Source organism: Rhinopithecus roxellana, chromosome 12 (genome assembly GCF_007565055.1).
Source record: "Rhinopithecus roxellana isolate Shanxi Qingling chromosome 12, ASM756505v1, whole genome shotgun sequence".
Lineage (NCBI taxonomy): Eukaryota > Metazoa > Chordata > Mammalia > Primates > Cercopithecidae > Rhinopithecus > Rhinopithecus roxellana.
In genome coordinates, this window is record NC_044560.1 from 133,795,918 (window position 1) to 133,823,753 (window position 27,836).

General features: G+C 52.6%; 1 protein-coding gene across 4 annotated transcripts in view; it reads right to left on the reverse strand.

Moving 5' to 3' along the window:
- Positions 1-27,836, reverse strand: part of RYR1 (ryanodine receptor 1) — a 158,879-nt gene that overhangs the window by 53,491 nt on the left and 77,552 nt on the right. For 2 of the 4 annotated variants that reach the window (XM_010385726.2, XM_030942544.1), the window contains exons 58-78: positions 27,684-27,799; positions 25,341-25,408; positions 25,120-25,241; positions 24,285-24,334; positions 23,764-23,824; positions 23,413-23,651; positions 20,566-20,647; positions 19,432-19,562; positions 17,852-18,184; positions 15,997-16,237; positions 12,332-12,419; positions 12,145-12,237; positions 11,609-11,623; positions 10,020-10,190; positions 8,459-8,518; positions 7,727-7,864; positions 7,092-7,204; positions 6,813-6,909; positions 6,128-6,234; positions 1,643-1,694; positions 1,448-1,513 (exon numbers count right to left, since the gene is read on the reverse strand). In XM_010385726.2, the coding sequence (XP_010384028.2) occupies positions 1,448-1,513; positions 1,643-1,694; positions 6,128-6,234; positions 6,813-6,909; positions 7,092-7,204; positions 7,727-7,864; positions 8,459-8,518; positions 10,020-10,190; positions 11,609-11,623; positions 12,145-12,237; positions 12,332-12,419; positions 15,997-16,237; positions 17,852-18,184; positions 19,432-19,562; positions 20,566-20,647; positions 23,413-23,651; positions 23,764-23,824; positions 24,285-24,334; positions 25,120-25,241; positions 25,341-25,408; positions 27,684-27,799 (2,443 nt within the window). The remainder of the gene's footprint in view (positions 1-1,447; positions 1,514-1,642; positions 1,695-6,127; positions 6,235-6,812; positions 6,910-7,091; positions 7,205-7,726; positions 7,865-8,458; positions 8,519-10,019; positions 10,191-11,608; positions 11,624-12,144; positions 12,238-12,331; positions 12,420-15,996; positions 16,238-17,851; positions 18,185-19,431; positions 19,563-20,565; positions 20,648-23,412; positions 23,652-23,763; positions 23,825-24,284; positions 24,335-25,119; positions 25,242-25,340; positions 25,409-27,683; positions 27,800-27,836) is intronic. The other 2 variants (XM_030942543.1, XM_030942545.1) reach the window with 1 other exon arrangement.

Below are 27,836 nucleotides of genomic sequence, written 5' to 3' on the forward strand. Positions count from 1 at the left end.
GATGTTTCCATACCACATTATTATTAACGTATATTCCATATCACATTATTACTGCAGAATTAGAACCATTTCCTATTCAAATTCTGCTCTTCTGGTCCAGGAAGAGAGACTCACAATGGCTCAAAGATGTCTTTAAATATCTTATGTTCATCACTACTTCTCAACTATAGAGGCTGCTGGATCCATTGCTAGATCTTTTTTTTTTTTTTGAGACGGAGTTTCGCTGTGTCGCCCAGGCTGGAGTGCAGTGGCGCGATCTCGGCTCACTGCAAGCTCCGCCTCCCGGGTTCCCGCCATTCTCCCGCCTCAGCCTCCGAGTAGCTGGGACTACAGGCGCCCGCCACCTCGCCCGGCTAGTTTTTTGTATTTTTAGTAGAGACGGGGTTTCACCGTGTTAGCCAGGAGGGTCTCGATCTCCTGACCTCGTGATCCACCCGCCTCGGCCTCCCAAAGTGCTGGGATTACAGGCTTGAGCCACCGCGCCCGGCCTGATCTTTTTTTTTTTGAGATGGAGTCTCACTCTGTCACCCAGGCTGGGTGCAATGGCGTGATCTCGGCTCACTGCAACCTCCACCTCGTGGATTCAAGCTATTCTCCTGCCTCAGCCTCCTGAGTAGCTGGGATTACAGGCACGTGCCACCACGTCCAGCTAATTTTTGTATTCTTAGTAGAGATGGGGTTTCACCATGTTGGCCAGGCTGGTCTTGAACTCCTGGCCTCAGGTGATCCACCCGCGTTGGCCTCCCAAAGTGCTGGGATTACAGGTGTGAGCCACCGCGCCCCGCCTTAGATCTTATTTGATAGGTTAACAATGTGCAAGTACTACTGGATCACAAATTCATTTTTAAAATATTTTGATAGCTATTCAATACTTGTTTCCTCTGCTATGAATTCATTTTATACATTTAAAAATATGATCCTGAGAAAGTCTTCACCAGGTGCCAGAAGGGACTCTGGCACAGAAACAGTTAAGAAAACTACGAAGTAAATGCTTGTTGACTGTCTCAATGAATGAATGGATCAGTGAATTGCACATTTCCTAGCTCTTTCTTGCTGCCTGGCCTTGGCATATACTATTCCCCCTATGTGGAACATTTTTCTCTTTTTCTTCAACTGGCCGGCTCCTTTTATCCTTCTGCTCAGAAGTCCCCTCCTCCGAGAAGCCCTCCCTGATACATTTTTCTGCAGGCTGGGTCAGGCACCTTACTTGGGCTGCTGTATCCCCACGAGGTTCCCCCATCATCATCCCAGCCCTGACCGCTCTGCCTGAGCTTCCCCCATGACCACGGTGCATACCCTGTGGTGTTAGTTTGGCTGGTGTTATCTGCCTCCCCAGTGGGACTGACTTGGTCACTGCTGTGTCCCCAGAGCTTTGCTGAATGAATGGGAGATGACTGCAGTCAGGGTCCCCCATCCCTTCCCTCCAGGACCTCCTGAGCCCACCTACCTCAAAGGAGACCTCAACCTCCTCTTCACTTTCGCAGTTCTCCCCTCCCTCCTCCAGGTGGCAGCTCTGGGGAGGGGGCATCAGTTAAGGGATGAACAAAGCAGACCCCTCCATCCCGCCCCAGCCCTTTTTGTGGACAAGCACTGCAGGTGGGGAGAGGGAAACCTGCCCCAGATGAGGTGGGTGGGGCCTCACCTTTGCCATGATATCGGCATAGGCCATGTACAGGTAATCCTCGTCCAGTTTGCTGGGGAAGTAAGCAGGGGAGTGGTCAGGACCTGGTGGAGAGGACCCCCATCTCATAAGAGCTTCTGGGCTGGGCACAGTGGCTCATGACTGTAATCCCAGCACTCTGGGAGGCTGGGGCGGGCAGATCACTGGAGGTCAGGAGTTTGAAATGAACCTAGCCAACATGGTGAAACCCCATCTCTACTAAAAGTACAAAAAAATTAGCTGGGCATGATGGTGTTTGCCTATAATCCCAGCAACTCCGGAGGCTCAGGCAGGAGAATTGCTGCAACCCAGGAGGCAGACGTTGCAGTGAGCTGACATTGCACCACTGCACTCCAGTCTGGGTAACACTCCATCTCAAAAAAAAAAAAAAAAGGGCTTCTGGTTTCCTTTGGAGGGCCAACCCTCCCCATACTCAGGCTGTGTGGCTCAGGTGGCTGGAGTGGCCATTGCCAGGGTGGCTTATGACAGATCCATGGCCGATGAGGACTTTTATCTGTGTGGCCACGATGACAGGTAAGAAATGGTCATGTTGGCCGGGCGCGGTGGCTCAAGCCTGTAATCCCAGCATTTTGGGAGGCCGAGATGGGTGGATCACGAGGTCAGGAGATCGAGACCATCCTGGCTAACACGGTGAAACCCCTTCTCTACAAAAAAATACAAAAAAAAACTAGCCGGGCGAGGTGGCGGGCGCCTGTAGTCCCAGCTACTCGGGAGGCTGAGGCAGGAGAATGGCGTGAACCCGGGAGGCGGAGCTTGCAGTGAGCTGAGATCCGGCCACTGCACTCCAGCCTGGGCGACAGAGCAAGACTCCGTCTCAAAAAAAAAAAAAAAAAAAAAAAAAGGCCGGGCGCGGTGGCTCAAGCCTGTAATCCCAGCACTTTGGGAGGCCGAGACGGGCGGATCACGAGGTCAGGAGATCGAGACCATCCTGGCTAACGCAGTGAAACCCCGTCTCTACTAAAAATACAAAAACTAGCCAGGCGAGTTGGCAGGCGCCTGTAGTCCCAGCTACTCGGGAGGCTGAGGCGGGAGAATGGCGCAAACCCGGGAGGTGGAGCTTGCAGTGAGCTGAGATTGGGCCACTGCACTCCAGTCCGGGCGAGAGAGCGAGACTCCGCCTCAAAAAAAAAAAAAAAAAAAAAGAAATGGTCATGTTGTCCATGCTGTCCAGTAAAATCCATTCTGGGAGTTGTTGTTTTGTTTGTTTATTTTGTTTTTGAGGCAGGGTCTTGCTCTGTTGGCCAGGCTGGAGTGCAGTGGTGCAATCAAGGCTTACTGCAGCCTCGACCTCCCAGGCTCAAGTGATCCTCCCACCTCAGCCTCCTGAGTACCTGGGACTACAGGCACATACCACCACACCTGGCTAATTTTTCTATTTTTTTGTAGAGATGGGGTCTTGCTATGTTGCCCAAGCTAGTCTCGAACTCCTGGCCTCCCAAAGTACTGGGATTAAAGGCATGAGCCACCACACCTGGCCCATTCAGTGAGGTTTGCTGGAGCTAATGATGGAGGCACTACCCTTCCACTGGGGATGCTAAAATGGAGTGATGGAAGGCTGGAGCTCCCAGGGCCCTCTTGCCACCTGTCAGCCCAATAACAAGTATGGCCAATCCCTTTCTGCTTGGGTCTCCTGTACAATGGCCAACACCTGCTGACTGTTTACACAAACACCATTTCAGTGCCTGTTCTAGGTGCCTTGCATATATTAACAAACTGACCCTCACAGTCATTCAGTTGGGTGGGTATGTTACTAGCCCTATTTTATAGGTGGGGGAACTAAGATACAAAGACGCTTCTTGGCTAGGGTCACACAGCTTGCACTGGGACTCAACCTGGATGGCCAAACTCCAGAGACATTGCTCTCCCACAGGATGCAAAATGGGACACTCAAATTCTTCATCACCTTGCAGCCCGAAATGGCCTCATGTCAGGATTTCTGGCCAATGAGATCTGTGTGGAAGCCCACCAGAGAGAGAAAGAGACCAGTGATCTCTTGGAAAAAGAGACCAAAGAAGGCTCACGCCTGTAATCCTAGCACTTTGGGAGGCTGAGGTGGGCGGATCACCTGAGGTCAGGAGTTTGAGACCAGCCTGGACAACATGGTGAAATCCCGTCTCTACTAAAAATACAAAAAAAAAAAAAAAAGAAAGAAAAAAAAAAGAAAGAAAAGAAAAATAGCTGGGCACAGTGGCATGCACCTGTAATCCCAGCTACTCTGAAGGCTGAGGCAGAAGAATCGCTTGAACCCGGGAGATGGAGGTTGTGGTGAGCCAAGATCACGCCATTGCACTCCAGCCTAGGCAACAAGAGCAAAACTCCGTCTCAAAAAAAAAAAAAGAGAGAGAGAGAGACCAAAGATCTTGCTAAGGGTGAAGAGTAGGGAGCCTTTCTCCTTCTTTCTGCCTGGCATGTGGCTGTGATGCCTGGAAGTGCAGCATCCACCCAGGACTACAGACAAAAGCTAAGAAAGGCAGAGCAGAAAGCTAGAAAAACCCTGGGCCCCTGTCAGTGTCCCTGTGCCACTGCCCAGTCCTGAAGTCTTTAGCTCTTGACTTCACGTTATGTAAGAAAAATAAATCCCTGCCAGGCGTGGTGGCTCACGCCTGTCACCCCAACACTTTGGGAGGCTGAGTGGGGAGGATTGCTTGAGCTCAGGAGTTTGAGACCAGCCTGGGCAACATAGTGAGACCACCATCTCTACCAAAAAAAAAAAAAAAAAAAAAAGCCAGGCATGGAGGCACATGCCTGTAGTCCCAGCTACTCAGCAGGCTGAGGCAGGAGGATCTCTTGAGCCTGGGGTGATGTGGAGTGGGGGGTCTGAGCTGCAGTGAGCTATGATATGACACTGCATTCCAGCCTGGGCAAGAGAGCAAGACTGTCTCAAAAAATAAAAAATAGGCCGGGCGCGGTGGCTCAAGCCTGTAATCCCAGCACTTTGGGAGGCCGAGACGGGCGGATCACGAGGTCAGGAGATCGAGACCATCCTGGCGAACACGGTGAAACCCCGTCTCTACTAAAAATACAAAAAAAAAACTAGCCGGGTGAGGTGGCGGGCGCCTATAGTCCCAGCTACTCGGGAGGCTGAGGCAGGAGAATGGCGTAAACCCGGGAGGCGGAGCTTGCAGTGAGCTGAGATCCGGCCACTGCACTCCAGCCCGGGCGACAGAGCGAGACTCCGCCTCAAAATAAAAATAAATAAAATAAAAAATAGGCCAGGTGCAGTGGCTCACGCCTGTAGTCCCAGCACTTTGGGAGGCCGAGGCGGGAGGATCACTTGAGGTCAGGAGTTTGAGACAAGCATGGCCAACATGGTGGGAACCCGTTTCTACTAAAAATACAAAAATTAGCTGGGTGTGGCAGTGGGCGCCTGTAATCCCACTTGCTTGAACCTGGGAGGCGGAGGTTGCAATGAGCTGAGATTGTGCCACTGCACTCCAGGCTGGGTGACAAGAGTGAGACTCTATCTCAATAAATAAATAAATAAATAAATAAATAAATAAATAAATAAAACAAAATGAAAAATAAATCCCTGTGCCTTCATGCCTTTATCCACACAAAGGAGCTGCGATAATCCGTCTCACAGTGTGGTGGTTAAGTGAGAGGATATAGATGTCACCGCTTAGCTTGGTGCCTGACACATAATAAGCATTTGATGAATGGCTGCCTGCTATTGTCAGCAATAGCGGCAGCAGCTGTGCCATCTGCATCAAAATTATTTATTACTAAGCCTGTCATTAGCCCACATGAAGCCTTTGAGGGAATTAGAGAAAACTCCCCCACTACTTCTGTCTGTTGGAAATTTGTCCTACATATGGATTTTTTTCATAATATACTGATTTTATTTGAGCAAGATACTTTCTTCTAGAAAAGCCTAGTTAATCTACATTGTCTGTGATGTGAACCCCTCAGAGATGCCCTTGTGAACTGTTCAGCTATGCAACGGTGTATGGTGGCTGTGCCTGTCCTAACAAAGTGACATTTATGTTTCTTTTCTTTTCTTTTTGAGATAGAGTCTCACTCTGTTGCCCAGGCTGGAGTGCAGTGGTATGATCTTGGCTCACTGCAACCTCAGCCTCCTGGGATCAAGCGATTCTCCTGCCTCAGCCTCCTGAGTGGATGGGATTACAAGTGCCCACCACCAAGCCTGGCTATTTATTGTATTTTTGTAGAAACGGGGTTTCTCCATGTTGGCCGGGCTAGTCTTGAACTCCTGGGCTCAAGTGATCGCCTGCCTCGGCCTCCCAGAGTGCTGGGACTATAGGCGTGAGCCACTGTGCCTGGCTGGCAAAGTGACATTTAAAGATCTGTCTGTCCTGGGCCTCTCCAGGACCTGGAGGACCTCTCCTGAGGCACAGGGAGGCTGCTGGGCTGGAGTTGGGGGTGGCCAGGTGACCCTCTTTCCCAGGACCTTGGGGGTGTTTCTGGGGCCCTAGGAAGAGTCCTCACCTCTTTTCCGTCAGGGCAGTGCGGCTGAAGTGCAGGACCAACTGGTGCAGGGGGTCTGGCTTCTTTTCTTCCACCTCTTCCTCCTCCTCCTCCTGCTCCCCAGCTTTCTGGGGGGAGAGCAGAGGCTTGGGGAGAGCCTTTTTTTTTTTTTTTTTTTTTTTTTTTTTTGAGACGGAGTCTCGCTCTGTCGCCCAGGCTGCAGTGTAGTGGCCGGATCTCAGCTCACTGCAAGCTCCGCCTCCCGGGTTTACGCCATTCTCCTGCCTCAGCCTCCCGAGTAGCTGGGACTACAGGCGCCCGCGACCCTCGCCCGGCTAGTTTTTTGTATTTTTTAGTAGAGATAGGGTTTCACCGTGTTAGCCAGGATGGTCTTGATCTCCTGACCTTGTGATCCACCTGTCTCGGCCTCCCAAAGTGCTAGGATTACAGGCTTGAGCCACCGCGCCCGGCCCAGGGAGAGTGTTTCTAGAGTCCCCTTCTATCACCTCCCCCAAGTCCCTGTTGGTCTGGATTTTTTTTCTCTCTTCCCACATTCTGCGCCCTACTTTGGTACTACTCAAGCCAGGAGCTGGCATTTCTATACCCCTTGATGTGGAGCATGACCCCTGGAGGTGTACCAAGGGTGGCCTCCACCCCTAGCCCTATCCAGCTCGCCCCCCACTCCCCCAGGCGGGCCCCAGCTCACTGAAAGGTCATCTATCATGCGGTCCTCAAAACTGTGGTCTTCAGTCAGGATCCATGCAGCCTTGTAGCTCTCCAGGAACATGTTACATGCCCGGTGCCTGCAGGGGAGAGGTGTGACGTCACTGGGACGGGCCCTCCTCCATGCCTCCCGACCTCCCATGCGCCTGTAGCCCCCAACCACCCACAAGGCGCCATCACATTGGCCCTCCAGTTTCCAGACTCTCCAGCCACCCTTTCTCCGCGGCCCTTCACGCCCCCTTTGTCCCTGGGGGGGCCTTACGTGGGCAGGTTGTACAGGGGCGTCATACGGAAACAGGCCACAACTGCCCGCCGGCGCTGCTTGGACAAAAGCTTGTGCCACACAGCCTTCTTAGACTTGTAAGGGTGCTCGGTCTGGGGAAGGGATAGCGGGAGAGTCACATCCCCAGATCCTGCCCCTCTCACTCCAAGCCCTGGATGAAACTGCCCAGCTGTGCCCAAGTCCATATTCAGGTACGACACACACGGCAGAAGGTAAACCTTGTCTCCACCAACAGAGTCAGGGTCCTGACTCCGCCTCCAGACCTAAGTTTCCATCCTAGGCCTGGTCCCACAGAGCCAGGACCACGACCCAGACCACGACCAATTCTACGACCCACCCAAGGCCCTGCCCACGAACTCAACGCTTCTCCTCTAGGCCCCACCCCTAGATCTAAAATTCTGCCCCTTCCCCGTCCCGCCCCCAGATGCAAGATGAAGCAGCAGACCCCTCCCCCTGATCCATTCTAAGGCTCACCTTAAACTCCAGGATCCACCTCCCGCCCCGCCCCAAAACTTAATAGTCCTCTCCAGACCCCACCCACATTCTTAAAGCCCCTCCCCCTGCCAGGCTCCGCCCAGAGACCCAGCAGAAAGACCCCCTCCGGCCCCACCCACCTGGTCCAGGTGGTAGAGCACGGCTGACACTTCCTGGACTCTGCGCACGATTTTCTCGGGGTCGTCAGCGTCCTCCTCACGACCCGGGACGCCCCGGTACAGGGCCATCTGCCAGCGCAGAGACGGGGAGCCTTCGACCTGAGGGGAGGAAGGAGGGGTCACTGGCGTGAGGGACCCTCCCCACAGAGTCGGCTGGATGTTCTCTTTCCGTTTTGGGAGCACTCAATGGGTGAGTGCATGTTGAGGCCTTTCTTCTTCATCATTTTGTTTTGAGACGGAGCCTCGCCCCGTCACCCAGGCTGGAGGGCAGTGGTGCGATCTCGGCTCACTGCAACCTCTGCCTCCTGGGGCTCCACCTATTCTCCTGCCTCAGCCTCCCCAGCAGCCAGGACTACAGGCACCCACCATCACACCCGTCTAATGTTGTACTTTTAGTAGAGAGACAGGGTTTCACCGTGTTGGCCAGGCTGCTCTCGAACTCCTAATCTCAGGTGATCTGCCCGCCTTGACCTTCCAAAGTGTTGGGATTACAGGCGTGAGCCATTATGCTGGGCCAAATTGTTGTATTTTTAGTAGAAACATGGTTTCGCCATGTTGGCCAGGCTGGTCTCAAACTCCTGACCTTTGAGGTCTTTCTTCGATGCCTGGTCTTTGGTAAATGCTCAAACCTTTGCTAATATTGTGGTTATTATTCTGACTTGCTTCTTTTGCTTGCAGAGAAAGGAGGCATACCTTTCCCTGAAGGTGAAGGTTGTTGTTCAGAAATTCCCGGACCTCCTCATCTGTGTCTTTCTGGGGAGACAGGGCCAGGCTGGGTCACTCTGGAGGTCCCAGCCTCCTTCCTGATCCACAGCCCTTTCCTTCCAGGCCCAGTACCCCAGGAACTGAAGGGGTTTTTCTTGGGGCGGGGGGTCTGAAACAAAAGGATGCAGAGGTAGACAGGGGTCGGAAGGGGTCCTAGAGGGGCCAGAGGGTCAGAGTCACCTTGAAGATACAGTAAGGATTCAAGGGGCCTCGTGGGGGTTTGGAAAGAGGCAGAGGGTGACAAGAGAATTTCATCAAAGGTCAAATATGGCCAAAGAGGGATGGTTGGGGGTCAGAGTGGGGCAGGGAGTCTTTGAAGATCAGAAGGGGTCAGCAGAGGTCATGGGTGATCAGATAGGTAACTGAGTCATTGGTTACACAGGGGCCCAAGGGGGCATCAGCAGGGTGGGGGTTCACTGGGGTTCCAGGACGGGGAGCCCCCAAGGACCAAGGTGAGGGGTCCATGGGACCCTGGAGGGCTCTCTGGGGTCCTGGCAGGACTCAGCAGTCCTGGGAGCTGCTTGAGGTCCTGAGGGAAGTGATGTCCTGATGGTAGCAGGGTAGCAACCGGGTGGTCTTTAGGGGTTGGGGGTGAGTAGGTTGTCAGGGTGCTGGTGTGGTCCTGGGGGTAGGGCTATAGGGGTCTGGGGGCAGAATCCTGGGAGGGTTCTTTAGGGCCCCCGAAGCTGGAAAGGATCGGAGAGGAGGGAGATTGTCCTTGTTGTCCCACACAAGGGGTAAGTGGGGTCCCAGGAGGCCGCCTCAACATCCCAGCGAGCTTAAGAGGTTCTAGGGCCCAGGTCCTTTGGTCTCCAGGACACCTGAGACCTCAGAAGTTTGGGTGCAGTCCTGGGGATGGGGCTCATGGATCCTGGGGAGTTACTCAGGGTCACAGGGGCTCCCTGAGCCACTGAGAGTACTTGAGGGCTTAATTGGGCATCAACAGGGCCCAGGGGGAGGCGTCAGCCGGGTCCTGAAGGAAAGGGATGGTGAGCCGAGGGCTCAGGAAGAACCCGGACGTTCAGTCTTGGCGGGGAGGGAAGGAGGGGTCATGAGGGGCTCAATAGGTCCCAAGGGGCTTGAAGGGGCCTTGGTGGAGGGTTCAGAGGAGTCTCAGGGGGCTCATCTTGTTGGGAGGACTCTCAGGGTCTCAGCAGGTGTGGCATGGTCCAGTGGTGGAGGCAGTGGGGTCCTGCAGTCCTCATGGGTGTCCCAGGGATCCTAGAGCTTTTCTAGGTTTCAGTGGGGTTTCAGTGAGGGCCCTTAGGTCTGTGGTGCCCTGGCAATATCTTGAGTGGGGTCCTCAGGGCATCCCAGAGGGCCCAGTGAGTCCTCAGGGTCCTGGAAAAGAACTCAGTAGGGTCTGAAGAGAAGGCTCCCAGGGACCCGGGGGGCTCAGTGGGATCCTGGTTGTTCCCTAGGGTCCCAGGGGCTCAGTGGGTGCCGGGCGGCATCCTGGAAGGTTCCAAGGACGGGGCTGGGCAGGCACCAGGGCATAGCGGGTCTTGGCCAGCGTGATGAGGTCCTGGTCAGTGGGCGCGCACATGTTCAGGCCGATGGGCAGCATCTTCTTCAGCGTGGCCACGATCAGCGACGTCTGCACAGAGTACCGGTCCCCGCGGCGCTTCTTCTTGGTGCGTTCCTGGTCCGAGCCACCCGACTGTGGGGACACAGGGCTCAGCACCAGCCCAAGCCCCAATCCCAATCCCGCCCCAACCTGTGGCCATCATCCACACCCCAGGCTCCAGTCTGGACAGCAGGCGCTCCCTCCCAAGTGGCCGAGGACACCTCAATTCCACCCCAGCCTTGCTGACCCTACACTTCAGGCCTGCGGCCGTGACCAGAGACCCTCCAGACCCAAGCCCACAACCCAAATTCCCAGTTGCTTGTTTTTTAAACAAATGTATGTTTAGAGATGGTGTCTTGCCATGTTGCCCAGGCTGGACTTGAATTCCTGGGTTCAAGTGATCCTCCTGCCTCAGCCTCCCAAATAACTGGGACTATGGGCACACACCACCGTGCCTGCCTGGCTCCAATTTCTAACCCAGGCCCATCCAGATTTTCCCCAATTCTGGGCCTATCTCAACTTCTAGCAGTCACCTTCCAGAATCCCCTAGGAACCCCAGTACTACACCCCGTCCACAGCATGCACAGCCCCACACTTCACATCCCAAGACCAAGTTCTCAAGAATGAAACAAGGATGCAGGCCCACAAAGAGTTCAAGAGACAAGAGAAGTTGCAAGAAAAAGACACTGAGAGACTGAAAAAGACAAGGAGACAGGAAGACCAAAGATGCAAGACACATCCAGAAAGACCTGGAAGCAGAGACACGGGGCACAGAGTCCCACAGCCGTGTTCTGGAGCCTTGGGTGCAGACCCAGGGGCAGGGCCACCTCAGTCATGCCAATGAGAAGCCCTGATGACAAGCTTTGGGCAGAGCCACATCCACGCTGGCTGGCAACTTTGAGCATGACCCCTGTGCCAGGCACTGCTGCAGGCTACACATGCAGCTTCTCCCTGAGTCCTCGCAGAGCCCTGGGGTGGGGGCCACTGGCTGGATGCCCTCAGAGGCTCAAAAGGATGACCCTTGGCCAAGGTCACAGAGCTGACTATCAAGACAGGATTCTAACCCCAGTCCATATAGTCCAGAGCCCAAGCCTTAAACCACCGCACGGTGAGGGTGCTGCCCCCTCCCCAACCATGCGCCACGTGCCTCTCCCACCCCCATTACCCTCGACCTCAGCCCAAGATGCTTTGGTAAAAGCTGAGAGTTGCTCTTTTTTTCTTTTTTTTTTTTTCCAGAACAAAAATCCAAAAAAAAAAAAAAAAAAAAGAAAGAAAGAAAAGAAAAGAGAAAAGAAGAGAAGTCAAATTGCCAAAAGCTGAGGGTTGGGATGGGAATGGATGGGGGTGGTGGGGAGGGAAGGGAACAGAAGGAGGATGGGTGGGGGCTGGGAGTGGAGGACAGGGGTGGGGAACAGAAGCAGGGGTTTTCTCGGGGGTGGGGGGGAGTGCAGAGGCTGGGGGAAGAGGGCATTAGCCAAGAGACATGCGGAGGTCCCAGATGTGGGGCTGACCTGTGTATCTCCCGCCTGCTTCACCGGACCGCAGACAGAGACAAGAAGGGTTACCCCAGCCCCGCAGAGAAGCCCAGGCCCAACTCCAACTTGCCAGCACCCCGCCTCCTCTGCCCCACCTGCCATGTATTCTCTAGCTGGGCATTTCCAGGCCTTAGCTTGGGGTAGGGGTCATTTTTGGGATCTGAGGAGGGCAGTTCTGAGAAGGATAGGGAGGAAAGCAGGAGATGGGGTAATGGGGAGAGGAAGAAAGAAATGGAAGAGGGGGAAAATGGGGAGGAGGAGGAGGAGGGTGATGGGAGGAGAGAGAGGCTTGGAGAAGACGAAAATGGACAGGAGGGAGATGGGAGGAGGGAGAAGATACAGGAGGAGGAAGGAGCTGGGGAACAAGGGAGAGAAGGTAACAGGGGCTGCTCTGAGGGCTGCAGGGAATGAGCCCAGGACAGGCTGGCTGGGTGAGGACAGGCCAGGTAGGAAACCCTAGAGGGTGCTCCTGCCCTCTCTGCCAAGTGCTGCTCCCAGAACCAAGCCCCTACCTTAGCCATTTTGCTCTTGTTGTCCGCAGTCAGGAAGGACATGTTGTTGATCTCGTTCTGGACCACAAAGTTCTGCTCCTCGCGCTTGAAGTTCTGGTGGGGGAAGCAGTGTTGGAGACCGGAGAGGTGAAGGTAGGTGCCTATGGGTCCTCTGGTTGTGGGGAGGGCGGTTGGGGTGGGCACTCACGTGGGACTTGGACCAGTAGATGAAGATCTCGCCCACCATCCTGAACAGCTCCTCTGCGCTGGGATTTGGCTCCGTCAGCCACTGCGCCCTGAGGTCAGCAGAGGGGAGGTGAGGGAGGGGGTGGAGATCCCAGGGAAGGGGGCTGCCCAGAGAGAGATCTTGGAGGAGGAGATGGGGACCAGGAGACATCCAGTCAGAGGGATGGGGTTTCTAGGGTCTTCTGGCCATTCAGGTGAACATTTAATTCTTTTTTCTCTCTCTCAGCCTCCTGAGTAAGTGGGACTACAGGTGCCCAACACCATGCCCGGCTAATTTTTGTATTTTTAGTAGAGACAGGGTTTCACCATGTTGGCCAGGCTGGTCTCGAACTCCTGACCTTAGGTGATCCACCCTCCCCCCCCGCCAACTTGGTCTCCCAAAGTACTGGGATTACAGGCGTGAGCCACCGTGCCCAGCCGAACATTTAAAAATTTTTAATGATCCATTCTCTCTTTCTCTCTCTGAGACAGGGTCTCGATCTGTCAGGCTGGAGTACAGTGATGCCATCTCCGCTCACTGCAACCTCGACCTCCCAGGCTTAAGCGATCCTCCCATTTCAGCCTCCTTGAGTAGCTGAAACTACAGGTGCACGTCATCATGCCCATGCCTGGCTAATTTTTTATTTTATTTTTTGTAGCAAGAAGGTCTCCCTAGGTTGCCCAGGCTGGTCTTGAACTCCTGGGCTCAAGAGATCCTCTTTTCCTGGACTCTCAAAGTGCTGGGATTACAAGTGTGGGCCACCTTGCCTGGCCTGACTATTCCTTTTTAAAAAACTTTCTGTTTGTCTAAACTTTTCATTGAAATACATAAATATAATATGTATACATGCAATACACACACGATACATACATATGTATTATATAACCTACATATTAAGAAGTGTCATCTTGATTAATTATCACAAAGTGAACACACTTGTGTAGCCACCACCAAAGTCAAGAAATAGGACATTTCTGGTCCCTGGAAGTACCATCATGGCCCCTCCCAGCCACTCCCCCTTCCTCCTCCTGAAAAATGATCCTTATTCTAACTTCTAGGCTAAAAACTTTTTTAAAAATTTTTTTTCTTTCTTTTTTGAGACAGAGTCTCGCTCTGTCGCCCAGGCTGGAGTACAGTGTGTGATCTTGGCTCACCGCAACCTCCGCTTCCCAGATTCAAGCCATTCTCCTGCCTCAGCCTCCCACTCAGGAGCACTTAGCTGGGACTACAGGTACGCGCCACCACTCCCGGCTAATTTTTGTATTTTTAGTAGAGACGGTTTTGCCATGTTGCCCAGGCTGGTCTCAAACTCCTGAGCTCAGGTGATCCACCTGCTTTGGCCTCCCAAAGTGTTGGGATTACAGGCATGAGCCACCGCACCCAGCCATAAAATTTCTTTTTTTGAGGGACAGGGTCAGAATCTAAGTAGGTTCACATATTTTATTTTATTTACTTGTATTAAAGAAAAAAACCCTTATTGAGACAGGATCTGTCTCTGTTGCCCAGGCTGGAGCGCAGCGGTGTGATCACAGTTCACTGCAGGTTTGACCTCCTGGGCTCAAACCATCCTCCCACCTCAGCCTCCCAGTCCCAGCCTGAGGCCAGGACTACAGGTGTGTGGCACCATGCCTGACTAATTTTTGTATGTTTTCTTTTTTTGTAGAGACAGGGTCTAGCCATGTTGTCTAGGCTGGTCTCAAACTCCTGAACTCAAGTGATCCTCCTGCCTCAGTCTCCCAAAGTGCTGGGATTACAGTTGTGAGCCACTGCCCCCAGCCCCAAACTTATTTTTATCTGCTCGTGAACATTAAAGAGATGGTATAATTTGTAGTTTATTTCTTGGTTTTCTGGTTTCTTTCATGCCACCTAACATTTGTGAAAGCCAATCACATTGTGTATAGAAACAACTTGTTCACTCCCACTGCCATGGAGTCTTCCGTTGTATGAAGAAACCACAATTTGTTCATATTTACTGAGTTAAAAATGGAACTATATCCAACAGCAGAGAATGTCACATGACCACCAAGACAAAAGGGGTGAATCTATATGTCTTTCTTTTTTTTTTTTTTTGAGATGGAGCCTCGCTCTGTTCCCAGGCTGGAGTGCACTGACACGATCTCAGCTCAGTGCAACCTACGCCTCCCAGGCTCAGGCGTTTCTTCTGCCTCAGCCTCTGGAGTAGCTGGGATTACAAGCCTGCGTCACTACGCCTGGCTAATTTTTGTATTCATAATAGAGACAGGGTTTTGCCATGTTAGTCAGGCTGGTCTCAAACGCCTGACCTCAGGTGATCCACCCGCCTCGGCCTCCCAAGGCGATTACAGGCATAAGCCACCACACCTGGCCTGTATGTCTTTCATGGTGTATTGTTATGTTTAAAAAAAAAAAAAAAAAATCGCAGCCAGGCGTGGTGGCTCACTTCTGTAATCCCAACACTTTGGGAGGCTGATGTGGGTGGATCGCTTGACCCCAGGAATTTGAGACCAACCTGGGCAACATAGTGAGACCCCATAAAAATACAAAAATTAGCCGAGCATGTTGGTGAGCCTATAATCCCAGCTACGCAGGGGCAGAAGCAGAGGATCACTTGAGCCCAGGAATCAAGGTTGCAGTAAGCCATGATCATGCCACACCACTCCAGCCTGGGCAACAGAGCGAGATCCCGTCTCAATAATAACAATAATAATAAAAAGCAATTGGGCCGGGCGCGGTGGCTCAAGCCTGTAATCCCAGCACTTTGGGAGGCCGAGACGGGCGGATCACGAGGTCAGGAGATCGAGACCATCCTGGCTAACATGGTGAAACCCCGTCTCTACTAAAAAAAAATACAAAAATCTAGCCGGGCGATGTGGCGGGAGCCTGTAGTCCCAGCTACTCGGGAGGCTGAGGCAGGAGAATGGCGTCAACCCGGGAGGCGGAGCTTGCAGTGAGCTGAGATCCGGCCACTGCACTCCAGCCTGGGCAACAGAGTGAGACTCCGTCTCAAAAATAAATAAATAAATAAATAAAAATAAATAAATAAAAAAGCAAACTGTTACTTATAGTGTTGTGCATAGTGACAAAGAAATCGACACAATCTAAGTGTCCAGCATTAGGAGAATGATTTAAAAAAAAAAAATCACATTGGCCAGGTGTATTGGCTCATGGCTGTAATCCCAGCACTTTGGGAGGCTTAGGCAGACAGATCATGAGGTCAAGAGTTCAAGACCAACCTGGCCAACATGGTGAAAATCTGTCTCTACTAAAAATACAAAACTTAGCCGGGCGTGGTGGCATGCGCCTATAATCCTAGCTACTGGGGAGACTGAGGCAGGAGAATTGCTTGAACCCAGTAGGTGGAGGTTGCAGTGAGCCGGGATTGCACCACTGCACTCCAGCCTGGGCAACGAAGCCAGGCTCTGTCTCAAAACAAACAAGCAAACAAAAAAAAACCCCAAAACCAAAACCAAAAAGAAACAAACAAGTGGGCTGGGTGATGTTGGGCCAATGTTCTCAAAGCTAGAAGAAACCAGGAGGAAGAGTCAGAAGGTTGGTGGAGCCAGAGCATTGGAAGAAGTTTCCAGCCAGTCAGGAGGCAGAGATCAGTTGGGGCTGGAGGATGCGGTAGGTCGGGGCGTAGGGTGTGGGGACGGCGGGGCGCCGCTGACCTGTTGTTGTCCACATAGCGGATGAGCAGCGGATACAGGGCGTACAGGTCCCGGCAGAGCACAGAGAACTCATCTCGCACCAGCAGCTCGCCCTCCTGGGCCTCGGCCTTGGCCTCCAGCCGCAGCTGCTCCTCCTCGGACACCACCTTCCCTGCCCTCTTGCGCAGCCGCCCGATGGTGGGGATGAAGTGGGACTGCAGGAGCTCCGGCCGCGCGCGGCTCACGATGGGCTGTGCGAACACTGCAGGGGCGCGGTGGGCTCCGATGCCACCTCCGGCCTCTGATACAGGCCCCGACCTCCGTTCCCAGCCCAACTCCCTAACAGTACCTCCGACCTAGCAGCTGCCATACGACCCCAGCCTGACCCTAACCTCGGACATCGTCCCTGAACACTGATCCCAGCCACAGCTCCTGACCTGAACCTATGACCCAGTCCCTATCCTGTGACCCCAGCCTGGCACAAATCCCTGACTTCTGACCTCCAACAACTGAAGCCTCACCTGTTACTTCACTTTTTTTTTTTTTTTTTTTTGAGACAGAGTTTCACTCTTGTGGCCCAGGCTGGAGTGCAATGGTGCAAACTCGGCTCACCACAACCTCTACCTCCCGAGTTCAAGCGATTCTCCTGCCTTAGCCCCCCAAGTAGCTGGGATTACAGGCATCTGCCACCACACCCAGCTAACTTTTGTATTTTTGGTAGAGACTGGGTTTCACCATTTTGGCCAGGCTGGTCTCGAACTCCTGACCTTAGGAGATCCACCCGCCTCAGCCTCCCAAAGTTCTGGGATTACAGGCATGAGCCACTGTGCCTGGCCTGTTACCTCATCCTTAACTAGCATGACCCCTGACCCCAATCTTTAACCTCTGACCTGGCCCATACCCAGACTCTTACCTCACTATGTGATTTCTGGTCACTATGTGACCCCAAGGACATGAATGGGCTTCTTACCCCAGCCTCTGGCCCCTGACCCTGGCCTCTGATCCCAGCTCGTGATTTCTAGCTTGACCCTGATCTACAACCTGTTTCCTACACAAAACCTTTTTTTTTTTTTTTTTTTTTAATAATAGAGACAAGGTTTCACCACGTTGCCCAGGCTGGTCTTGAACTCCTGGTCTCAAGTGATCCATCCACCTCGGCCTCTCAAAGTGCTGGGATTACAGGCATGAGCCATCGTGCCCGGCCCTTACCTGAAACTTCTGAATCAGGAAACCTAACGCTTTGAGGATCTTTTTTCTTTTCTTTTCTTTTCTTTTCTTTTTCTCTCTTTCTCTCTCTCTCTTTTTTCTTTTTCTTTCTCTCTCTCTTCCTTCCTTCCCTTTTTTCTTTCTTTCTTTTTCTCCTTCCTTCCTTCCTTTTCTCTCTTTTCTTTTTTTCTTTTCTTTTCTGTCTTCCTTCCTTCCTTCCTTCCTTCCTTCCTTCCCTTTCCTTTCCTTTTGTTTGTTTGTTTTGAGAGAGTATATCACAGCTGACTGCAGCCTCCAACTCCTGGGCTCAAGAGATCCTCCTGCCTCAGCCTCCCAAATAGCTGGGACCATAGGTGTGTGCCACCACACCTGGCTAATTAAAAAAAGTTATTTATTTATTTTTTTTAAAGAAATGGGGTCGTGCTATGTTACCTAGGCTGGTCTCAAATGGCTGGCCTCAACTGATCCTCCCACCTTGGCCTCCCAAAGTGTTGGAGTAACAGTTGTGAGCCACCATGCCCAGTTGACCCCTGGCCTTTTGAGGCTGAAAAAACCTACACTCTGACTCCTCCCAACTCCCAGGGGACCATGGGTCTCCCTTTCAGACCATCTGGCCAAGGGAGCCCAGGCCGCTGACCCACCCCTCACAGGCCCAGTGCCCCCGACCCACCAGCCAGCCGCTTCATCCAGGAGGCTTCGTCAATGCCCAGGTTGTTGACGATGATTCTCAGGATATTCCCCAGCAGGGAGTTGAGGTGGTCAGAGGTGACAGCTGTGCAGGGTGGGGGGGCGCCGGCGGGCAGGGCAGGAGGGGGTGCCTCAGGCCCGCGCTCCCACCATCGGGGCAGGTAGCTGCATAGCATGGGCAGCGTGATCTCAATGACGTGCGGCATCTCTGTGTAGCGGGCCCCTGACTCGGCCAGCCCCCCGATGTCTGCCATGAGCCGCTCCAGCACCGGGATGTCAGGACACATCTCCTCCACACTGTTGGGGAGCCCCAGGACTGGGGTACAGGGAGGGGGGCAGGGAATGTCAACCGATCACCCCCAGACCTCAGTGCTCTGGCCTTCCACACAATACCTCATACACCACTGAATTGCCACCCCACTAAACCAGGCTCCCAAACCCTATTCCTCTCATCTCACTCTCCAACCCAACTATCTCATTGAAATACACCCCCACAATACATCAGACACCATTGAATTGCCACCCCCCTAAACCAGTCTCCCAAACCCTATTCCTCCCATCTCACCCTCCAGCCCAACTACCTCTCCCAGCCCTCACACTGAAACTCAGTGGCCCTGCAAACACTTCATACTCCCGAGCCTGTCTGCTGCCTAACATCTCACCCCTAGAAATCTTCCCTCCTAAAATCTCCCACATCTCAAGCCCATTCCCCTCATCCCTACAGTGTGGCATACTCCAAAAGAGACCTTTTCCAACCCCACCCCATCCCCCGGTGTCGTCTCTGAATCCCACACCCGGTTCACTCCCTTGAAACAGACAACCTGTCATTTGCTCACTCGCTGACTCTGGGCCAGGTGCCATTCTGGGAGCACAGCTGACCAGGAAGACAAGCTTCCTGCCCTGGAGCGTATATTCCCCCCAGGTCCATGCCTCATTCTAGCCTCTGGACCCAGAACTCAGGGGACTTTTGTCTATTTTATCTGTTCACTGCTGAACCTCAGCTGACTAGGACAGTGCCTCATGCATAGTAACTGCTCAATACATATTTGCTGAATGAAGGAATGAACCCATGCCTTCCTTCAATCTTCTCACGCTCAAATACCCCTCACCCTACGTCTCCAAGCTTGAAGATGCCCTCAAATGTCACCATCACTAAAATAAATTCCACAGCTCCAAATTCCATGGATGGGGTTTTGCTATGTTGCCCAGGTTGGTCTTGAACTCCTGGACTCAAGCAATCCTCCTACCTTGGCCTTCCAAAGTGCTGGGATTACAGGCGTGACCCACTGCGCCTGGCCACCAAGTGCTATTTTTCTTAAACTTTATCAATGGATTCTTGTTTTAAAAGTTAAATTAATCTCCCAGTGCTCCCCACGTAATGGCCTTGAAATGCCCCCAAACCATAAACTCTGGGGTTCCTGAATGTGTGGCACTACCAACCTGGGGAATCCTCAGCCGCTCACAGCCCAACCCAGCCACACTACCCCCAAATTAGGCTCTCCCCAAGGCCCTGTGCTGGGGAGACCCAGACCCCCGGCACTGCTTCAGCCCCACACAGCTTACTGGCCCGCTCTCGGGGAGACTTGGTGGTGTACACAGAGCAGGCGTTGTACTCATTCAGCTGCGGCTCTAGGAACGCCACCGGCATGGCTGCTGCCAGACGGGCCAGGCACTCCCCGAGGGCTGGCCGAAGCCTGGAAGAGGGGGCTGTGTTTAGCTGCCACGTGTCCCCCTCTTTTGGGTCCTGGGTCCCAGCCCCATCTCCATAGAAACAGCTCCTCCCAGAACCCTTTGGGACAGAGCTGCCATTCATCCGTGTGTGCCACTTGTTTTGTTTTTTTAAAACAGGGTCTCGCTCTGTCACTCAGGCTGCAGTGCAGTGGCCTGATCTCGGCTCACTGCGACCTCGAATTCCTGGGCTCAAGCGATCCTCCCACCTCAACCTCCTGAGTCGCTGGGATTACAGGCACACACCATACCATGTCTAGCTAGTTAAAAAAAAAAAAAAAGTTGTTTTTGTAGAGATGCAGTCTCACTATGCTGCCCAGGCTGTTCTTGAACTCCTGAACTCAACTGATCCTCCCATCTCAGCCTTAGGAGTAGCTGGATTTACAGGCACCAGCGCCACCACACCACAACCACACCAGGCTAATTAAAACAATTTTTTTTGGTAGAGATGGAGTCTCACTATGTTGCCCAGGTTGGTCTCAAACTCCTCAGCTCCAGTGATCCTCCCTCCTCGGCCTCCCAAAGTGCTCACAGGTGTGAGCCACCGCACACCGCCGGTGTCACTTAAAGTATGCATAACTTAAGAGCTGGTGGAAACAGTGGCAGCCCCACTCTTGCTGTATCAGTAATCAGCTCAGGAGCGGTCACGTGGACACTGCCAGGGGCCCTCCCCAGGGACCCCAGTGTTGCACGGCACCTGTGCACAGCCCCTATGGTCTGCGCCTCCCCTTCTTCCCCAGCAAGGCCCGCAAGCGCCTGCTTCCCGGCCCCAGACCTGGCAGCTCTACCTCCGTGCCTGACCTGTCCTTGAGCGCCCTCACGCGGCCGCCATGGGGAACTGCGGCTGCAGCCGTGTGCGGGAAGATTCCTAACATCTACCGTGCTTTTCACCTACCCCGTCGTCTTCTCCTGCTCTCTCCCTTCCCCTCCAACCCCACCCAGCCCCAAACGATGGATCTCTCTCCTTACTTTTCCACGTAAATGTTCTTGGTGGTTCCCAGGGAGTAGATACTGCACAGCGTTCGGTAGCAAGAGACCTGGACGTCGTCCACTGAGGGAGACAGGGGCGAGGCTGTGGGATGCGCTCACAAGACAAGCCCTCCCCACCCCACCTCCCCTGTCTCCAAATAGGCCCATGCAGTGAGGAAGAGCAAGTAGCTTCACAGCCAGACTGCCATGTAGTCTTGTGACGTGAGCAAGTTACCAAACTCTCTCTCAGCCTCAATTTCCCTACCTATAACATGGAGATAGTTATAGTACCTTCCTCACGGGGTTGGTTGTGAGGATCAAATGAGTTACTACTTGGAAAGTCACTAGAACGGGGCACACATTAGGCACTCAGTAAAGGCTAGATGTTGTTTCTTCCGTGGAGAGGAGTCATGGCCCGCTATAATAAAAGTGAGGGATACTTCCTCCAGAAAAAAGCAAACAGACCTGCAATGTTGCTGCAATTTTAGGCTATGTTTTTCATTTTATTTAAAATGTATATATTTTTAGGGTTGGCGCGGTGGCTCACGCCTGTAATTCCAGCACTTTGGAGGCTGAGGTGGGCAGATCACCTGAGGTCAGGAGTTCGAGACCAGCCTGGACAACATGGTGAAACCCCATCTCTACTAAAAATACAAAAATTGCCGGGCGCGGTGGCTCAAGCCTGTAATCCCAGCACTTTGGGAGGCCGAGACGGGCGGATCACGAGGTCAGGAGATCGAGACCATCCTGACTAACACAGTGAAACCCCGTCTCTACTAAAAATACAAAAAAAAAAACTAGCCGGGCGAGGTGGCGGGCGCCTGTAGTCCCAGCTACTCGGGAGGCTGAGGCGGGAGAATGGCGCAAACCCGGGAGGCGGAGCTTGCAGTGAGCTGAGATCCGGCCACTGCACTCCAGTCCGGGCGACAGAGCGAGACTTCGCCTCAAAAAAAAAAAAAAAAAAAAAAATACAAAAATTATCTGAGTGTGGTGGTGAATGCCTGTAATCCCAACTACTGGGGAGGCTGAGGCAGGAGAATTGGTTGAACCTGGGAGGCCGAGGTTGCAGTGAGCCAAGATTGTGCCACTGCACTCCAGCCTGGGTGACAGAGCGAGACTCTGTCTCAAAAAAAATAAAAATAAAAGTAAAAAAAATATATATATATATATATAGTTTTAGAGATGGGGTCTCAGTATGTTGCCCAGGCTGGTCTCAAACTCCTGGTCTTAAGTGATTTGCCCGCCCCAGCCTCCCAAAGTGCTCAGATTACAGGTGTGAGTCACTGCGCCCGGCTGGATTCTGAATTATTTTTTAAAAATCAAAGACATTTTGTGGGTAACGAGGGAAATTTAAATATGGTTAGGTTAGGTGTGATAATGATATCGTGGTTACACAAGAGAAGGTTCTTATTCTAGGAAAGCCAGCTGATGAACATTAAGGCATGAGGTTATCCTGGTGTGTGCAACTTACACCCGCTGGTGTGTGCAACTTACACCCAAAAGTTCAACAAAAAACCTAAATATTTTCACTCACACAGTGAAGGGTAAGCACACGGGGCTTTTCTTCTTCTTTTTTTTTTTTTTTTTTTTTTTGAGATGGAGTCTTGTTCCATCACCCAAGCTGGACTGCAGTGGCACGATCTCAGCTCACTGCAACCTCTACCTCCCGGGTTCAAGCAGTTCTTGTGCCTCAGCCTCCCAAGTAGCTGGGACTACAGGTGTGAGCCACTGTGCCCAGCCAACAATTTTCTTCTTTCCACCTTCCTGTATGTTTTGAAAATTTCAAAATAAAAAGTTGGATGGGAGAAGAACCCTATCCAGGTGCTACTTTTCTATTCTTCTTTTTTTAAGATGGGGTTTTGCTGTGTTGCCCAGGTTGGTCTTGAAATCCTGGGCTCAAGCGATGTTCCTACCTTGGTCTCCCAAAGTGCTGGAATTACAGGCATGAGTCACTGAGCCTGGCTACCAAGTGCTACTTTTCTTTTCTTTTCTTTTCTTTTTTGAGATGGAGTCTCGTTCTGTTGCCCAGGCTGGAGCGCAACGGCACAATCTCGGCTCACTGCAACCTCCGCCTCCTGGGTTCAAGTGATTCTCCTGCCTCAGCCTCCCAAGTAGCTGGGATTATAGGCAACCACCACCATGCCCAGCTAGTTTTTGTATTTTAGTAGAGACAGGGTTTCGTCATGTTGGCCAGGCTGGTCTTGAACTCTTGAGCTCAGGTGATCTGTCTGCCTTGGCCTCCCAAAGTGCTGGGACTACAGGCGTCAGCCACCGTGCCTGGCCAAGTGCTACTTTTCTTAACCTTTATCAATAGATTCTCTTTTTTACCATCAAGGACCCTATTTTATTCTTTATTTATTTTGGAGACAGAATTTTGCTGTTATCCAGGCTAGAGTGCAGTGGTATGATCATAGCTCACTGTAGCCTCCAACTCTTAGACTCAAGTGATCCTCCCCCGTCAGCCTCCCCAGTAGTTGGGATTATAGGCGTGTGCCTCCATGCCTGGCTAATCTTTAAAATTGTTTTTTTGGTAGAGACAGGGTCTCGCTATGTTGCCCAGGCTGGTCTTGAACTCCTGAGCTCAAGCGGTCCTCCTGCCTCAGCCTCCCAAACTGCTGGGATTACAGGCATTAGTCGCTGTGCCAGTCCATTTAGGGTCTTTTGTTAGAGATGCTGAGCTCGCATCCTCTTTAACTCATTTGCCACCTGCCAAGGTACTGATGCATGCTTTGCTTACAGCAAGAAATCCACACACTCAAACACCCAGGGACTCTCACAGGCACCCAGGATGGATGGTGTTGGCCACACTGACTCCCCACAACCTGCCCTTGGGTCAGGAGCCCTTACGGATGACGTCATCTCCGAACTGGTGCTGGGCGATGTGCTGGAAGAGGGTGGTGAGGACCGGCAGCAGCGCCACGGTGGTGTAGGTGAGGTTCTGGCCCACGCCCTTCACCTGGGTGCGCGCCTGTGACACCTTGCCCAGTCGCAGGTTCTCCACCATCTTCTCGATGTCCTCCGAGGCACTCTCGAAGAAGGAGCGGAGGCCAGCCTTCACGATCTCAGGGCCTGACTTCATCACTGTCCTAGAAGGGCAGCAGGGGAACACCAGCTCTGGAATTGGACAGTCTAGGAGACCAGGGGTTGGAGTGGGGGCCCGATGACAGTGGGAGTGGGTGCCACTGCCCATGGCCCTACCTGGCATCCAGGGAGCGGGCCAGGATGTGAAGACAGTTAACCACAGCCGGGGCGTCCGTCCCTGGGAGAGGAAGATGGGCCGGGGAGATGGCATGGCTAAGAGGACAGAGGACAGTGCCTCCCTCTACATCCACCCCAACCCCTCTCTTCCTGAGGCTACCCGCAGGCTACATTGGAATGCTACTGCACCCCCACCCTGCCTGGACTCCTACAGCGCCTCCAAACTTCCCTCCTCCCCAGCCTGACCACTTTCTGGCCTTCTTCCTGCCCAACCCTGACCCCACTGGGCTGTGCTTGTCTGGAGATGGGTCTATCTCTCCCACTGGCCTGGGAGTTCCACTGAGGCAGGCCCAGGGTGTCTCAGTCACTGCCCTGCCCCTGGGATACCCGGTCCATGTCTCCAGGTCCAGAGGAAGAATACAACAAAGGTTGTTCAAATTAAGGCAGAACCTGGGAGCTATTTCTTCAGGGTGGGGAAGAGAGAGATTAGGGAGGAAGACCAAGGGAGCGGAGCCACTTACCAAAGAGAGAGACTCGGTGGCGGACAAGAGCAGCAAGTTTGCAGAAGAGGCTGAAGAAAGAGAAAGGGACAGAAGGCAGGAGAAACAGCGAGTGAGGCGGCCAAGAAGACGAGGAAAGGGTGACCCAATTAGAGGAGACAGGGACAGAGAAGACAAGGAGAGAGGAACCAGGAGGGGGCCGAATGATGGAGACAGGAGGGATAGGAAGGGGCAGAGAGATGGGCAAGCTGGAAAGTCATAGGCAGTAACTGGGATGCTGGGGAGGTGAGGGGCAAGTTGGCCTTTCTTATTATTCTTTGTTTGTTTATTTTTTTTGAGACAGGGTCTTGCTCTGTCACCCAGGCTGGAGTGCAGTGGCACGATCCCAGCTCCCGGCAGCCTCCAGCTCCTGAGTTCAAGCGATCCTCCCACCTCAGCCTCCCAAGTAGCTGGGACTACAGGCATGTGCCACTACGCCCGGCTAATTGTTCTATTTTTTGTAGAAATTGGGTCTCGGTGTATTACCCAGACTGGCCTCAAACTCCTGACTTCAAGGGATCTTCCCACCTCAGCTTCCCAAAGTGTTGGAATTACAGGAGTGAGTCACCACGCCCGGCCTTGAGTTGGCCTTCCTGGACAGGGTGATCGATTTGTCCCAAGTTGTCTGAGAGTCCCACATCCTGGGAACCCCTTCAGTCCCGGGCACACTAGCATGGCTGGTCACCATAGCCCTTCAGTTGCCTCTGCAGGAGACGGTCAGTACCCAACACCCAGCACCCAGGACAGAGCCTCCACGGGCGAAGGATTGCAATACTGTGGGGCGAGGGGGCTGGGTCCAGGGTCACAGGCGGCCCACCTGGTGATCATTTCCTTCTCCTTGTTGGAGGCGTGGCCACCACTGCCCAGCACTTTAGCCGGAGTGGACAGGAAATAGAGGCAGTGGTTGGTGAAGTACTGGTTGATCAAAGGGAGCAGGATCTGGAGATAGGGTGGTGGGGAGGAGATAAAGGGTCCGGTGAGGGGTGGGGAGAGCCCATGAGTCCCCAGCCCCCTCTAACTTCTAAGCCCACCTCTCACCTTGGCAAAGAATTTAATCTCCTGTTCATGTGGGGACTTTTCCACTCGCCCGCTGCTGACCACAGCCTCTGTAGAGAGAGCAAACAGGGTTCACGGTGGGTTCAAGGCTGGAGAACCCAGGCTGTTCTGATGGGTAGGATGCTAGGAGCAGAGTTGGGAAATAATGGGGAATAAATTATTGGTATGAAGTCATTTGTGTTGGCTTTGAGATAAACCTTTCTCCTACCTTTCATCTGGTTCCTCCAACTCCTTTTTTTTTTTTTTTTGAGACAGAGTTTCACTCTTATTGCCCAGGCTGGAGTGCAATGGCACCATCTCGGCTCACTGCACTCTCCACCTCCTGAGTTCAAGCGATTCTCCTGACTCAGCCTCCTAAGTAGCTGGGATTACAGGCGTGCACCACCACACCCAACTAATTTTTGTATTTTTAGTACAGCCAAGGTTTCACCATATTGTGCAGGCTGGTCTCAAACTTCTGACCTCAGGTGATCCATCTGCCTCAGCCTCCCAAAGTGCCTTCCCCCAACTCCTTGATCAAACCCTTTCTGAAGCTGACGTGGGGAAAACAAACTGAAATGGGTTAAAGTCCTGGAACATGCCCTTCCTCACCCACCACAAGTACTTTTCATTCTGAACTTGAATACATGGCACTGAGTTAATCTGCAACAAATGAATGAATGAACCAAATGAAACAAGAAGTCAATGTAAACAAATTAGAGCTAATTTTAAAATGGAAATCGCCGGGCGCGGTGGCTCAAGCCTGTAATCCCAGCACTTTGGGAGGCCGAGACGGGCGGATCACGAGGTCAGGTGAAACCCCGTCTCTACTAAAAACTACAAAAAACTAGCCGGGCGAGGTGGCGGCACCTGTAGTCCCAGCTACCCGGGAGGCTGAGGCAGGAGAATGGTGTGAACCCGGGAGGCGGAGCTTGCAGTGAGCTGAGATCCGGCCACTGCACTCCAGCCTGGGTGACAGAGGGAGACTCCGTCTCAAAAAAAAATAAATAAATAAATAAATAAAATAAAATAAAATAAAATGGAAATCAATTGCAAACAATAATAATGGTGATAGTCGTAACTGATTCTATTAAAATAATAATACTGGCTCCAATTATTAAATACTTGCTATGGCCTTGGCACTGTGAGACATGTCATCCTCACACAGTCTCCTTACAACTTGGAGGTCTGTGCAGTTGGTTCCCAGCCCCCATTTTTCAGATGAGGAAACTGATGTGAAGTAACTGACCCCAGGTCAATAAGTGACAGAACCATAGCTAGTTATGGCGAACATATGCTCATATCACAGGTGAGGAATCAGAGGTCTAGAGAGGGAAGGGAATCGTCAAGCGGATGTGCAGCACTGAAGCTAGGCAGGCAGGCTTTGAGGCGAGACGTGATAGCGAATCCTGCTCGCCACTCACCTGGAGGGAATTTGGGGGTTCCTGAGGGCAGCTCTCAAGGGGAATGCTGGGGGGTGGTGTCTCTAGGGAAACTGGAGGGGATTGCAGGGCCTAGCTGTAATTCTTAGTGGCCTATAAGAGGCATTGGGAGCATCCCAACAACCTCAGCCTTCAAAATGGATCCAGAAATCTGCCCTGTTCTCACCCTTTTTGCCTCCTGTCTCCACCCCAGTCAAGCCAGAGGGACCCTGTGAACACCAGAATTATGGATCACGTCCCTTCTCAGTTCAGCCCTCAACCCCCAACTCCATCTCACTCCAGGTAAAGGTCAAAGTCCTCATCACAGCTAGCATAGCCATACATGATCTGCCCCAGTCACCTCTGTGACCCCATTTATCTCACTGTCCCCCTCGATGACTCTGCTTCAGCTGCCGGGCATCCTGACACTCACACCAGGGACCTCTCAGGGCCTTTGCACTCACTGTTCCTTTGCCTGTGAGGAACCGATGTCTCCCAGAGGTCCACACAGCTCCTCCCTCACCTCCTTCATGGCTTGCCTCAGATGTCACTTTCTCATCAAAGTCTTTCAGGAACACCCTATTTAAAATTACAACTGGCTCCACACTCCCAATCCCCCCTACCTGGCTCTATTGTTTTCTTCTTCCCATGACACTGATCACCTTCTAACACTAAATGATTTTGTTATTTATGATGCTAATTGCCTGAAGCCAACACAGGAGTAGTTGCAGGGGAGCAGGGTTCATTTGTCATCTTCACTGCTGTACCCCAGCATCTAGAACAGTGTCTGGCCCATAGTAGAAGCTCAATAAACATCAGATAAGGGGAAGACAGATTGAGTGCAGGAACGGGTGTCCTAGGTGAGTCTGGTCTGCAGAACTGGTGTCTGCAGGTGGGGCAGGCATAAGGGGGGATTTCTCCCTACCCAGGTGGGCAATGAACTCCTGAGAAATGTCCATCCAGCGCAGCAGCTGCTGCAGGAAGCCAAAGGCAAACCGCTTTTCAATGGAAGACGAGTCCAGTTCCATGTCCTTAAGGCCTCTGGAGATGCGGAGAGAGGGATCAGCCCAGACACGGC